At 48.1% G+C, this 14612-nt stretch overlaps 1 protein-coding gene across 10 annotated transcripts in view; it reads left to right on the top strand.

The window, feature by feature from the left end:
• The window catches only part of TENM4 (teneurin transmembrane protein 4), an 826321-nt gene that overhangs the window by 708635 nt on the left and 103074 nt on the right, over positions 1–14612 (top strand). For all 10 annotated transcript variants that reach the window (XM_043875712.1, XM_043875709.1, XM_043875667.1 and 7 more), the window contains one exon: positions 3794–3940. In XM_043875712.1, the coding sequence (XP_043731647.1) occupies positions 3794–3940 (147 nt within the window). The remainder of the gene's footprint in view (positions 1–3793; positions 3941–14612) is intronic.

Below are 14612 nucleotides of genomic sequence, written 5' to 3'. Positions count from 1 at the left end.
CTTCATTTCGTATTGAGTTGGCCAAAAAGTTCATTTGGGTTTTTCTGTAAGATGTTATGGAAAAACCCAAATAAACATTTTGGCCACCCCAATAGATGAGGAAATTGAGGTCAAGAGAGGACAAATTACTTTGCCAAGATCCCAAGTTAGGCAGGCAGAACCTACGTCTCCCGCCTCATCCATTGATCCATTTCAGCTCAAATATATGGAGTACTGGCTCTATGCAAGGTACTAGTTTAGGTCCAAAATTACCTTTATGGAGGTTACATTCTAATGGAGGGAATAGACCTTAAATTATTGCAAAATGAACCATTTAAGTATGCTTGGGACAGTTGCTCTCAAGGAGAAGGACAGAGCACTAGGAAAGTCAGGTGGGCCTGGGCTGGGACTCGGGGCCCTGAACCCATCTATCTTACTGCTTCCTGCTGAGCTGCGTGTTGACCCCATGACCACAGCATTGGGTTTGTCTCAGCTCTCTCTGGCAAGGTTTGTATTTATGAGGACCATAGCTTTTGACCCAAATGTTGAACAGTTTGGACTGGCAAAGTGTTATTTTCTGGTTTGTGAGTTTTGTAGTGAAGTTGGACCAATACAATGTTAAAACAAATAAGCCCAATAATAATAATAGCAGCTATCATTTATTAAATGCCTACCTGTGTTATCCACTGTGGTAAATAATTGGTATACATTATCCCATTAACATTCTTAACAACCCTTTGGATTGGGTATTAGCTCCATTTTACAGATACCACAACTGAACTTGGAGAGTTAAATGATTTACCAAACATTATATGGGATTCCCCAAGACTGGCTGCCAGTGCAGGAAACAGGTTTAAACCCTGGATCAAGATGATCCCCTAGAGAAGGAAATGGCAACCCACTCCCTGGAGAAGGGAATTGCAACCCACTCCAGTATTCTTGCCTGGGAAATCCCATGGACAGAGGAGCCTGGCGGGCTACAGTCCCTGGAGTCGCAGAGTCAGACATGACTCTGCAACAACAAAGTAAGATGGTGGCACTGGGATTTGAACTGTTCTGTCCCGTTCCAAAGTCCACATTCTATTATAAGATTTGGTTTTTATTAAAAACTTAGGATTAAATGGTGTGAAACGGACACTGCCTTAGACAATCAGGATCTGAAAAAATATAACCAAAAGTTACTTAGTTTTGGAAATAATATATGTAGAATGTCTAGCACAGTGGTAAGCCATAGTAGACCCTCAGTATATGGCAACTGTCATTGTCATCACTGTCCTGAAGCATCTAAATCAGGGTTTGGCAGACTACAGAACACAGACCAAATCTGGCTCATCCCATTTTTATAAATAACATTTTGTTGGAACACAACCATGCCCATTGATTTACAAATTGTATATGGCTCCTTTCAAGCTATAATGGCAGAATTTGGTAATGACAGAGCCAAAAAGACCATATTGCTCACAAGGCAAAATATTCAGTAGCTGAACCTTTACAAAATACTTTGCTGACTTTGATCTAGATAATTGCCTCAGTTTTCTTTTTGCCTTTCTATGGCCCCTATCTGGGGTTATGGATACAACTTATGATATGATAGTCCCTCTACTCAAACTAGAGAGAAAGTCATGACATGTAGAAGACTCAGATATTGTGTTCAAGCTGTATGTCCGGCTTTGTGCATCTTGCATACATTATCTTATTTACTCCTCCCAACAACCCCATTGTATAAGTAGACTGAGGCTCAAAGGAATTAAATAAGGTACCTGGGTCTTACAGTCACTGAGTGGTAGAACCAGCCTTTGATATGACTCTGAAGCTTGTGCTCTTATTCAAGAGAGATTCTTTGCATCTTACACGAGCCTACACCTCGGAGCAAAAGAAAGCAGTCTACTACTATCCTTAACAATTGGACCCTTCTTCCTCCGAGGCTGATTTCAACAAATGAGGCTTAACTTAAAGGAAGTTTTGGCTGGATGGACAAAACTTTAAATGGGACTAATTGGACAAAGAGGGAGCCTGTAGGTGCTTAGATCAGGAGTGGCTGAGGTCAGCTTCTGAGTCAGAATGCCTGCACATCACAGCGCTGCTCCTGTGCTTCTCAGCTGCTGCCTCGATTTCTTCTGGGGTGACCATGCTGATGCCATCCCACTTCTCCCAACAGGCTTCTGCCAGGCAGAGACCCCATAGTCTACATTTGCTTCAAAGCTTCTGCGGGAATACACACTCAATAAATGTTTCTTCCTTTGAATGGAAAGTACAGTGGGCAAATTGACTGGTGGCTATGCTGAACATCTCAAGTATAAATTCTACTTTGTAATACCAGTCAAGGATAAAAAGGCCTTGAAACACTACAGCTTTAGATTCTAATTGATCTGCCATTTAGTGAGTGCCTACCTTGGCCTAGGCCTTGTACCAGACAGCCATATCCATACTTATTTCATTTAAGAGTAATGGGTCAGTTTTCAGTTATTTCATGATAGAAAATTCAGTTTACAGCTGTATTTGTAGCAGTTTGCTGCTCTTAATAATAAGACATTTATAGATGGCTGCGTGCTTTCACATCCATACCTTCCCCCGAGACTGAGCAGGGCCAGAGAAAAGCCATGGAAGGCATCCTGGTGAGGCCTTTCTTGATGGCCCCTCTAAGAAAGGAGTTGGCAGGTTTGTTAAAATGAGGACTTGATGAATTTCAAGCAGCAAAGTAGAAGCTGGAGTGAAGCATGTAACTTCACAGATTCTGGAAAAGGTGGTAAGCAAAAACCTGCAAGCTTACTGGAATAATAATAACTCCCACCTTATGATCTAGTCAAAGCAGAACTCAGGCAGAGTCTAAATATCTCCTGACCCTCCCTGATTAAATCATCCCAGCCCTCGCAGACAGATGGCCACTCCCGTGTTTGGTTCCCACCATATTTTGTACATCTCCCTCAGGGCACTTAGCAGTGAAATATTTTGCTCATACAAATCTGTCTCCTTTGATAGGCTGCATGCTCCTTAAGAATAAGAACTAGGTCTTATTCATGTCTGTACCTCCAGTGCTAGCCCAGAGAAGGTGCCTAATAAATGACAGGCAGGCAGACAGATGTACAGATGAACACAATTAGGGGCGAGCAGCCTGCCCAAACCTGCCCTGGCATTCCCAGACAGCCCTCGTTAGGCGCTCTCGTGGCAGTCATCCAGGCTGCTCTGAGTGGCTGAGGATCAGATGGGAAGAAAGAGACCCCAGGACTCTTCCTCAAAGCAAAGACAGTTGTTCAGGAGGAAATCGGACAAAACAAATGCGAAGCCTAAGGTCCCATATGATGGGCCTAGTCCCAAGGCCTGAGAAAAGTACAGGCCTTTAGAATGAGACCCAGATGTGCTGAGGCAACAAGAGGAGTAAGCAAGAGGATGATCATTCCTTTGTTTTGAACAAAACAGAGGCAGGAACAACAGGCAAGAGTGAGCAAGGAGCGAAGAGTCAGCCCCACAGCTCCACTGGCCAGATTTGGATAAGCCCACATCCGTTGACTCTGGCTCTAGACTCCTGATCACTTTGGAAAGAGGGGGTTTTGCATACATCAGCCCTAGCCCCGCTACCTCCTGAAGGTTCCATGTCCTAACCATGTGGTCTCAGCAGGCCCTTCCACCTCTGAGTCGCAGTAGCCTTAGAAGAAAGGGGCAGTTATAACGATAGGCATCCCCAGGTACCCAGGGCATCAGTGAGCTGACGAACGTGAAGGCCTTTTGTGAGCTGACAGGTCGAGTGTGAGTGTGTGTGAGCACAGTCCGTGCCTGTGGTTGATCAGACCCTGATTCTGGCTGCTTTGCCTTGCAGAGGGTTGCCCTGGCCTGTGCAATGGCAACGGCAGATGTACCTTGGACCTGAACGGGTGGCATTGCGTCTGCCAGCTGGGCTGGAGAGGAGCTGGCTGTGACACGTCCATGGAGACCGCCTGTGGCGACAGCAAGGACAACGATGGAGGTAGGGCCCTGGCACCCACGGGCCCCGTGCGTCTCCAGGGCAGTGGGAGACACAGAGGGGAGGGTGGGCATTACCGAGCGAATAGGCCCCCAACCCTCCAGCTGTCCAGTCTAGGGGGCCCTAGGGTAGGCATAAAATGGCACCTGTCATCTAAGGAATGAGCACGAATCTCTCGTTGTTCCATTGGAATTAATTAAGCTTAACTGATGCAAACAAAATGTGTTGCCATCTGACAGCAAGTGCAGAGGAGAAGGCATATGAATGAAGGAATTTTCTCATCATGCGTTAATGGAGTGAGTTGCCTAGCAAAGTTATGAGATTCCCCCACTGGAAGTAGACAAGAAGAGGCCACCCAATTCTGTATCACAGAAAGTACCAGAAAGGATGCTTCTCCAGGGGGTTTTGGCGGGGGGAGCAGGTTGAGTTACCTTTGGTCGAGGTCTCTTCTCCTCTGGTTCTGGTGGAAACCCTCACCAAGAGTCCTGGGGGCCACCTTTACCCCCACACCTTCTGTCCTGTGGATTTGTAGTAGAATTCATCTTTGTTGGATTTTTTTTTTCCCCCCAAGTGCTAGGCAGTCAGAACCCTGAGGAAGAGAGGCCTGCTCTTGTGGAACATGTATTGGCTGAGAACGAATAGTCCAAGGTTCCAATCCCAATTCTGTCTTGGGCACTCTGAGTGTCACTAAGCAAGCTTCTTGAGTCAGTGAGCCTCACACTCCCTACTTATAAAATGAGGCCCTCGGATCATGAGAGCCCTTCCAGTCTTTATCTTAGCCCTAGGATTAGCCTTTGCTATCTGTTATGTGAAACTTGGATAAATACAACCACAAAGTGCTTTAGTTTCCTACTTGGAAAATGGGATGATTCTTCATGCCTCTACCAGTCTCAGGGGGTTATTAGGAGAATAAAAAGATAGACCAAAAAAAAAAAGATCGGAACATTTAGCCCTTCCTTTCGAATGATGGCCTAACGTTGACCTCATCAAAAAGATGTGTTTATGCAGCTTCTCTGTTTATGCCAAGGGACTTTCTGGTCTAAAACTGCACAGAGTAGAAAATCCAAGGCCAGAAACTCAGCATCCCAACCTTTGGGAACCTTCTACTTAGTACATTTCAACAATCTCAGAGCAGCATGAGGACTAAAAGGCCAGTGTGTGCTGTCATGATTATTCTGGTTCATTTACCTTATGCTGGCTCCAGCAGCTCTGGGCTGTTTCAGACCACTGGTCTTTGTCTGAGCTCCCGGCTTTCAGACCTTATATCTGCTGCCTGAATCCAGGAGGAGGCCAAGCCCAATGCACCCAGTCCTCAGCCCCATGGAGTAATTTTCCACAAAGAGCCTGTGGGGTTGGGCAACAGTAGGCAGGCAGAGACAGCAGGTCCATGCTCTCCTCCTCAGATCTCACAGGACTGAAATGTCCCTTAACCTGAAACTTGCAAAGCTCATTAATTCTTCTGTTGCATAAATATCCAGAGTTCCCTATTAGGGGGCCAGACCTTAGGCCAGGCACAGGGATGAATAAGTCCTGTCCCCACACTCCAGGAACTCAAATGAGGGAGAGAGACCAAAGTGAAGTGCTAATGGACGGTGAGACATGCTGGGGCAGAGTTCCATACTGACTGTCATGGGGATAGAAAAACATTCATCAAGAAGGCGATACTTGAGTAGGCAGGCTTTATTGGAAAGGAGAGGGCTTTCCATTTGGAGAAAACATCACAGGCAGAGCAAGGGCTCCATGTAGCCCTGCCTTCCAGGAAGATAAAGGACAATCATGTTTGATCTTCATAGGAAGGAGATGTCAACCTAATTATCTCCCTAACTTCCCCTTTCACTTTGCCTGTGTAGACACAATTCCATGACCAGCAATGACATTCATGTAGTTAGGAAAGAAAAGGAGAGAAGCCGTACCATGAAGTCATCCCCTTTGCAGGAATCCAGGGTCTTGGCCAAAGCCTTCAGAGGGCTATTGATTATCTGGGAAGCAAAAGAACTGGGTGTCCTTGAGAAATGCCAGGAGAAGGTATACCTCCCCAAAATGCACATCCCAGAATAGGTCATAAAACAAGGTCCATTTACTCCGTCACATGAAGCACAATGCCCATGTATCCTCTGTTCACCATGCTTCAGAGCTAGCCTCCCAGAGCCCAGACTCCCCAGTGTTGACAGGGTGGGTGGGCACACAGGAGCCCAGAGCCCCACAGCCCTTGAAGAGTGTCTCATCATTGGAAACGGGGCTGAGCCAGATCCCAGGGGAAGAGAGCCTTCTCCAGCTGTCGCGGAGGTGAACCAGCAAGAAGTGGAAAAGAACTGTCAACAAATCTCCAAGTGCAGGAGAATATACCTCTTCTATTTGCGGAGCATGTTTGGACTGGAGTGAGCTTTTATATACGTTCTAGCAAAGCCATACCTGAGTACTGTAACCTGAGGTCATTCACTCACTCAGCAAACATTAACTGAACATCTCCTCTGCATCGGGCCCTCTCCTGGGTTCTGAGGCTTCAGAGACAGGTGAGACACCGTCTCTACCCTTGTGATGTTCACGGTCTGGAGAGAGAGAGAGAGACAGCACCCATTGCAGATGCAGTGGGATCGTGGCAGTGATAAAGGAGCATCCCTCACGCAGCTGATGTTATCAAATGCCTGGTACCCTCCTGGGAACCGTGATGTCCCATGGGGCTTCCAGTCCAGCCAGGAAGACATCCATGGGTCATCCTGGTTGGGAAGACAACTGGCTGGGGGGACCACACTGTTGAGGGAGCTTGGCCTTGGGTTCTGAACTGTGAAATGAGGCAACAGCCCACCTCAGGAGCCTCTCAGTTTGGTGGGCTCTCTACCCATTGGAGGAGCCAAGAGGAAGGGGAAGGGGGTCCCCCCGCTTTGAAGGATGGCACAGATGAAGCAGCTGCGGGAGTTAGACTGTCCCCGGTGCTGAAGTGGGCAAGACTGTCCTCACTGGCCCGTCTAGGTCTTGGCCAAACAGGGGCAGTTTTAGTGGAGGGAGAAATAGGGCAGGCTTTACCCAGCAACGTGGGGTGAGCCAGAGTAAGCACTTGGCTGTCTGAAGTTCAGTCAGGCACACATTCGTTGCGCTCCTTTCTCAGAGGATATAAAGACCAGTGAACATGGCCCAGCCTGTTCTCCCTTAGGAAGCTCACAGTCATTTGTAAGAAATTGTTATCCACACAAACCAAATCTAATGGAGGCAGAACGAAATGAGCGCCTTTATTTCAGTCATGATGTGGGACACAGCAGGATCCCAGATAAATAAGCCAGAAAGTGAAAGTGAATTTGCTCAGTCATGTCCACGACTCTTTGCGACACTATGGACTGTATTCTGCCAGGCTCCTCTGTCCTTGGGATTTTCCAGGCAAGAATACTGGAGTGGACTGCCATTTCCTTCTCCAGGGGGTCTACCCAACCCAGGGATCGAACTCTGGTCTCCCACATAGTGGACAGACTCTACCATCTGAACCATCGGGAATCCCTAAATAAGCCAGGGTGGAGGGAAAAAAATGTTTGAGTCTTGCTGAGTGATTGCTTTTGGCTGATGTGACTCAGGGGCTTGGAGAAGGAATTCGCAGCAGTTAATGTGAGTAACAGGACTGGAGGAGACAGAGAACACAGACTTGAGTTCCCTCCTACCACCCTGCCTGTTACAGACAGGGAAGCTGGGGCCCAGAGGGGATGTGATGTCATTCACATCAGAGTTGCACAGAGAGTCGTTAACACAGCTGGACTAGGACCCGAGACCCTTGAGCCATTCTGTGTGATCTCATGGACCACCTCCCCATGGTGTTTCATCTTCCTCCCAGGCATATCAGGTACTTAGTCCAATCTAAAGGACCAGAGGACCAGAGGATGACAGTGATAGCTCGTATAAGCAACTGTGCACCCACCCAACACTGGGAGGTGTGTAGTATTCTGATACCCTCACTATTTCCTTATGATGAGGAAGCTAGGGCTTAGCAAAGGGAAGCATTTGGCTCAGGTCATAGAGCTGGCAGGTGGCAGAAACCGTATAGTCCCTGGGGTCTGACCACACAAGAGCTTTTCAGCATGCCTGGACCTCAGACTCACGATTCCATCATAAACCTAACCATGGCCCAGCAAGTTATCTGAAAATTCCTGGCTTCTCTTCTTTCCCAATTTGCTAGGCTTAACGCAATTCTTTACAAATGAAACTTGAACTTCAGGATTCATTAAGAAAGCTGTTGCAGTGTTTTTTAACTGAGACCCCCAAAAACATGTTTCACAATATGGCCGAGTCAGGTTTAACTTTATTGGTTTGTTTCTGTTTTCACTTATGGTTGTTGTCTAGATTTTAAAACAGAGACTAGATCCTGAACGTGAATTAGTGACTCCCAGTCTCTTAATCTGCTGTCAGGGCTGCCCAGTCAATCTAACCTGCCTCCAGATTTCACTCCAAGCACTGGCTGGTGAGGGGCAACAGCAGGGAAGCTGGCAAGCAGAGACCCTGACTCCCCATGAAAGGCAGTTCCTCCTTGTGGTACATCTGACAAGTAAGATGTGCCCTATGCTTATGTGCCCTTCAGAAAGCACTCTGTGAAGTGCTGTCCCATGCACCTTCTCACATGTTCTCACTGACCCTCTGAGGGCGCATTTGTGCCCATTTCAGAGATGGAAAAACTGTGGCCCAAAGATGCTTGTTGTTGTTGTTCAGACACTAAGTTGTGTCCGACTCTTTTTGACCCCGTGGACTGTAGCAGGCCAGGCTCCTCCGTCTTCCACTACCTCCTGGAGTTTACCAAAGATGCTAAGTGACTATAAGAATAATAAGGCCTACCTTGCAGGGTTACTGTGAGGATTACAGGGGGTGTATTTAAAGTGCCTGAGAAGCAACATACCACAGTGATTAGAAGCAGGATCTGTACCCAGATTGTCTGGATTCAAATCCTGGCTCCCCCATTTGCTGGCTGTATGACCGTGAGTGAGTTATTCAACTTCTCTGAGCCGCAGTTCATCACCAGCAAATATCATCTCTCTTCGTCTTGCTCCTTTCCACCTGTAATAACAGAAGTGTGGTGTTTATTATAAAATAAATATATATTCATATATAAATCACTTTTAAAAATTAGAATGATATTCTCTATAAAATTTTACAGTCTACTTTTTGGACTTATGATTAGACTGTATTTTTCCATGTCATAATGTATCTTGACCTTTTTCATCTTTTAGTTAAAATTTGTATTCCAAACTATTACATGCTTACTGCTAGAAGGAAAAAAAAATCAAATATACATAAAGGAAAATAGTAGCCATCATTTAGAGACCATCTCTAAGGGCCAGGGACTGGGCTGGACACTCTGTGTCCATAAACTCCAGCCCCTCGCAATGCACTTGAAGGGCAGACGCTTACAGGCTGGAAAGCTGAGGCTCGCTGAGCTGATGAGGCTTTCCCAGAGTCACATCATGAATTAGTGGGAAAGCTAGGATGTGAGTGGAAGCTGTGCTTAAAAAGAAGCCAAAGAAAGGAAACATCCACTGGAATTTAAGCACCCATACCCCTTGTGATAAAGGATCTTTAAGCAGCTTCAAAGTGTGTTCCTCTCTTTAGACCCTGTTGGCCCCATAAAGCAATCATGGATTGCAATTCAGATCATTGATGCAACCTGGAAGGAGAAATTTCAGGAAAACTGAGAACAAAGCTCTCTGTCCTCGCTTCTCCTCCTCATCTCCCATCGTTGGCACATAAAGCCATAGAGTTTGGCCACACTTCAGACTGTCTCTAAACCACGTTTCTCGTGATAAGAGACAAGAGAGAAATTGACCTTTTAAAATCCTGTGTTCTGAGGAGCAGATAAAGATTTTGCAAGCCTTTTCACCGAAGGCACAGAATTTATTACAGCAGATGACAAAAACTTCTCCCAGGTGTGTACAGACGGGGAGGCACATTCCACCCTCCACCCCCGGGGCCTGCCCAGATGCTGCTCTCAGCCTGCTATAAAACACATCTGGGGCCAGACTGCAGGCAGCCACAAGATGAGGCTGGCGGGTGGGCTGCCGAGCCTGTGGAGGAGTTAAGCCTGCAGAGAGAGTTGACTGGACTGGTTAGACCCTGTCCACAGGCCCACTGGGCTAAGGAACCGTGCAACCGACTCTGATGAAAAGAGTTTGCTAGGCCACGAATTGCCCACACCCGCCCCTAGCCCTGCCCTCCTTTCGGCTTCTTCTTGCCCATCCTTCTAGTCTCAGTTTAAGCATTCCGTCTTCCAGGAAATATTCCAGCCCTCAGCCGGTGTTGGGGTCCCCCCTTTGGGCTTCCACAGCTCCCCCACCCCCGCTTCCTTCTTCCCCTGCACACAGGGACTCTGACTCGCCACACTTGGGAGTCCTTTGGAGGCGTGACGGTTTTCTTCCTGTCTGTGCAGCGCCTCATGCAGGGGCTGCCAGCCGTGTGACAGACGCCGAAGGAACAGAGCAGCCCTGTCCTGTGTGCCTCCTTTCTAAGGAGAGGAACGAGCTCTTCCTGGGGTGGGTGGTGAGGGGGAGGAGGGGTGACTTCCATCACACCCCGTAGCCCTCAATGGGCCCAGTCGAACTGATGGAGCTGTTTGACTTGGGATCCTCACGCATTCAGTATTCATTTTTTCATTCATTCAACAAACACGCTCACGGTGCACAGAGCCCTGTGCTATATGCATTTGGGATAAGAAACAAGTCACTTCTGCCCTCTGTGGACAGGGGAACAAAGCTGGGGGAGCCAGGATGTCCCAGAAATGATGGAGAAAGAGATGCAGACTGTGGAGCTGGGCCTGAATTTGGAGACAGAGAAGAGACCAGGGCCCCAGCTGCCACTGCACTAGCGGTATGATTTTTGGGTCAATCAGCTAACCTGACCCCAGTGTCCTCTTTGTAAAGATGAGAAGGGCAGCTCAGTCACCACCTTCTACAGAACCCTCAGCACCTGTCGATTTCTACGAATGTTCCAGCAGGCGGCCACCAGGGGAGATGGGCCTGTGGCGTAGAAAGGCCATGAAGTGACTGTCAGGCAGGTTAGCCACAGGGGCTGCCCTCCGCCCTGACTGATGGGGCCACTGAGAGTGGAGAAGGACTTGGTCGCCTGAGGTCACAGCACTCCCTGGCAGCTATGAAGATCACAGCACAAACGGGGAGCCGTTGCTGGTCAGGACTCCGACTGATGACAGAACTCTTCACCCGTTCCTGTGGGCGGCACCCCTCTCTGCAGAGGGTGATGGACACCAAGGCTTTTTCCATTGAAGTTCTCACAGCTGGAGAGTGACAGGCTCAGGGGAGGAACCCTGTCTTTGGGCTTCTTAGCCTGGATTCTTTCTCTCCACTTGCCGCTCTCCAAGGTCAAGGACACCCATGGGCAGGCTGGGCACTGAGGAGGAATGCAAGAGGAGCTGGCACGGCCCTCATCCTCCGGGGGCTAGCGCAGGACGTACATGCAAGTGTTAGCAGAGCCTCGCTGCACACACCACGTGGCGTCTCATCACTATGGGGCTTCGCGTTCAAGGGTCAGGAGAGCAAGAACTCCTGTGGAATGTTCATTGAGTGCCCCAGAGACCTGGCTGCCTTTTTCTTTTTTCGCAGCCTACCCTTCCATTTTTTTTTTCTTGTCTTTCTTTTTAATCTCTATTCTGCCTTTTTTCTAGCTGTTTCCTTCTTCCTTCCCTGCACCCCTCACTCCCCCCAGAGGCCGGAATGGCCGGATCCTGGACAGCCTCTGACCCTTCATCTGCCCTTCGTCATTTCCACCATATAAGGAGAGAGAGAGGAGGCTTTAGAACTCTCTGGGAAAAGGGAATTTCTGGAGGAAACGTGTAATTGCCCCCAAGCTGGAGTTTTAGGGTTTAGGAGGGCTGTATTGAAAATTTGAAAGAAGTAGAGGAAAATCTTCTCTATCTTCCTTATGGGTTTGGGAGTTTTGTTTCTGCTGCTGTGACCACAAGGGTCTCTCAAGGAGAATAGTCAATGCAGGAAACATGGACAGAAGTCAACCAATGTGTGTATAACATGCAATTAAGTGAGATAAGAAGTGCATGGGAAATCTAAATGTCTTCAGCCAAAACCAGACAACCTTGAAAACCATATATTGCTGTGTTTCTAATCTACCCCCAAATTTACTTTTCTGTCCCCACAATATACTTTTTCCTCTTACTACGCCTCTTCTAAAATTTGTCACCCATGCCGAAGAATCTGAAACCGTGCAAGAGTCTCGGTTACTGTGAGCAGCTATTCGCCCTGCTGCAGGCTGCCGTGTGCTGCATTTGAAAATACAGGAAGAGCTTTGCATGGAAGCCGGTCTCATAAACTGAGGCTCTGATGAGAATCTCATGGGCCCTACTCATTTAAAAACTGTTGTTATGTATCTCATTTAACTGTGATGGTCTCTATTAATGGGGTTTAGCCCACATTTACAACTCAGCAAATATTTGCCGATTGAATGATGAGGGAGCTTCCACATAGGGAGGTGTAGGCGGGCAGCATTCTTGGCCGGACATTAATCACTCTGTGCTGTGAAGCCTACAATAAACAACTTCACAGTCCCAGGGTCTCTCATAAGAGCACGGTGTGTGGTATGTCCCCATTTCGGAGAACCCCAATCTTTAGGTCCCCTGGGGTCTCTGCTTCCCTGACTCGTAGGTGTGTTGCTGTGGCTGTTTCTCTGATTCAGTTCTCCAAGGCCAGGCAGACTGTCTGCAGAAAGAGTTGTCCTGGAACACGGGTACAGGGAGGGCTGCTCTGTTACCGGGATCCCTGTTCAAGGGGAGCACCCATCCGGGGGCTAGTAGTAGCTCATGTCCATCAAGCACTTACTCAGGAGCTGGTCATCATGCTCAGCGTGCTACGTCTGTGATCTCACCTAATCCTCCCAGCGTCTCTCTGAGCTAGGTCTGACTGTTCACGTTGCAGACAGGTGAACTGAAGCTCAGAGCCCTTACAGAGACTTTAAAATTTCTAGCCGAATAGTCAACTAGATCATCACCAGGGCCCTCTCACCACAAGAAGCAGCAATTTTGTTTAAGATTCATTGCTAAATTTGTTTTTTTAAAGGAAAGAAGTAAGGGGTATGGAGAACCCCAGATTCCAGAGGCATGGATGAAGCTGGAAGCTAAGGCAGTGGGTGGCGACCCTGAAATGAGTCCGCCCTGGTCTCTAAGAGGTCACTGTGTGGGGAGGGAGACAGAGAACACGGGAATTATAATACGGAGAGATGAGTGCAGTTCTGGAGGTCACCAGGGCCCTGGAAGAGCTCAGCAAGACTCACAAAGTCGGGCTTTCCACTTAAATAGTTCCTACATCCCTTCAGGAACAGAGAACCTTTGCTGTTTCACAAAGAACTGAGTTTAGATTCCGAGTCAGCTTCTTTACTGACCGACTGTGTGATCTTGACCAAGTTACCTTACCTCTTGGAACCTCTGGTTCCTTCTCGTCGAAAATGGGGGTAACGGTGGTGACAGTGGCTTCTTCACAGACCTGGGGAGATTCACTGACATTTTTCTTGAAAACATTCCTTGTAAAGCATCTAGCACAGTGCCTGGCCCTCAGTAGGGGGCAGCTGTGATTATCATCATCGTCATGTAATACAAAAATTAATAATAGTCATTCCTGGCTAACCTTCCAGCCAGGACCAGAGAACAGGAAACCGTTCTTCCAAGGTGCCATGAAGCAGAGTGTTTATAAAGAGGTGAAAGACTGGTTCCCAGGGACTGCTCCGATGGTAAACAAGAGCAGGCAGGAGCTAATAAAATTTCAAATTAGCCATGACTTTTCACGGCCCTTCAATTGTGCTGGCTGATTTAATGGTCAGCGTCCCTGCTCGCCGGGATTGAATAATGGAGCATTTCTGCAGAGTTATGGATGCGGCAGCTGAATCTGTCATGCGAACATCAATAGCAGAATGCAAATAACCCTCAGCGCGGGCTGTAATTATGTGTTTAAGCAATGTCTGACAGGGGCAGCCCGAGGATGTGTGATGGGGCCAGCCGACTGCGGGAGAAGACAGGTGCTTGGCTCAGCAGTGAGCTGGTGGACCTGGGAGCTGGGCTGAGGCACAGGGTGGGACCCAGGACCCAGCTGGAGTGAGGGGAGGCCTTTCCACCACATCTCTGGGTGGATCTGGCTGGTGAGCACACCCAGGACAGTTGGCCCCCCACTTTGGGGAGCCATGTTCTAGGGTCAGGAAGAGAAACTACCTCTTGTGCTGTGCATAGTTGAGTCCAACTCTTTGCAACCCCGTGGGCTGTAGCTCACTGGGCTCCTCTGTCCATGGGACTCTCCAGGCAAGAATACTGGAGTGGGCCGTTCCCTCCTCCAAGGGATCTTCCCAACCCAGGGATTGAACCCAGGTCTCCCGCATGGCAGGCGGATTCTTTACCGTCTGAGCCACCAGGGAAGCCCAGCTCTTATTAAGCACTTATGATGTATCAGGTACTCTGCCAGATTTGAGGACATATACTGTGTTTTTCACTTAAGTAAAAAATACCTAGGTAACTCTCTTATAAGTCACAGTAAGAGATGTGAGAAACTGAGGCCAGAGAGTTTGAGTAACCTGACCAAGGTCACACAGTAGTAAGTTTCAGAGCCAGGATTTGACCTCTGGAGCCCATACTCTGTACCACTGTGCTGCCCTCAAGGAGGGCATAGCAGACAGACCTTAGGTACCATGCAGAAGTTGGGAGAGA

Source organism: Cervus elaphus, chromosome 2, assembly GCF_910594005.1.
Source record: "Cervus elaphus chromosome 2, mCerEla1.1, whole genome shotgun sequence".
In the NCBI taxonomy this organism is placed as follows: domain Eukaryota; kingdom Metazoa; phylum Chordata; class Mammalia; order Artiodactyla; family Cervidae; genus Cervus; species Cervus elaphus.
This window is presented reverse-complemented; position numbering and strand designations above follow the sequence as displayed.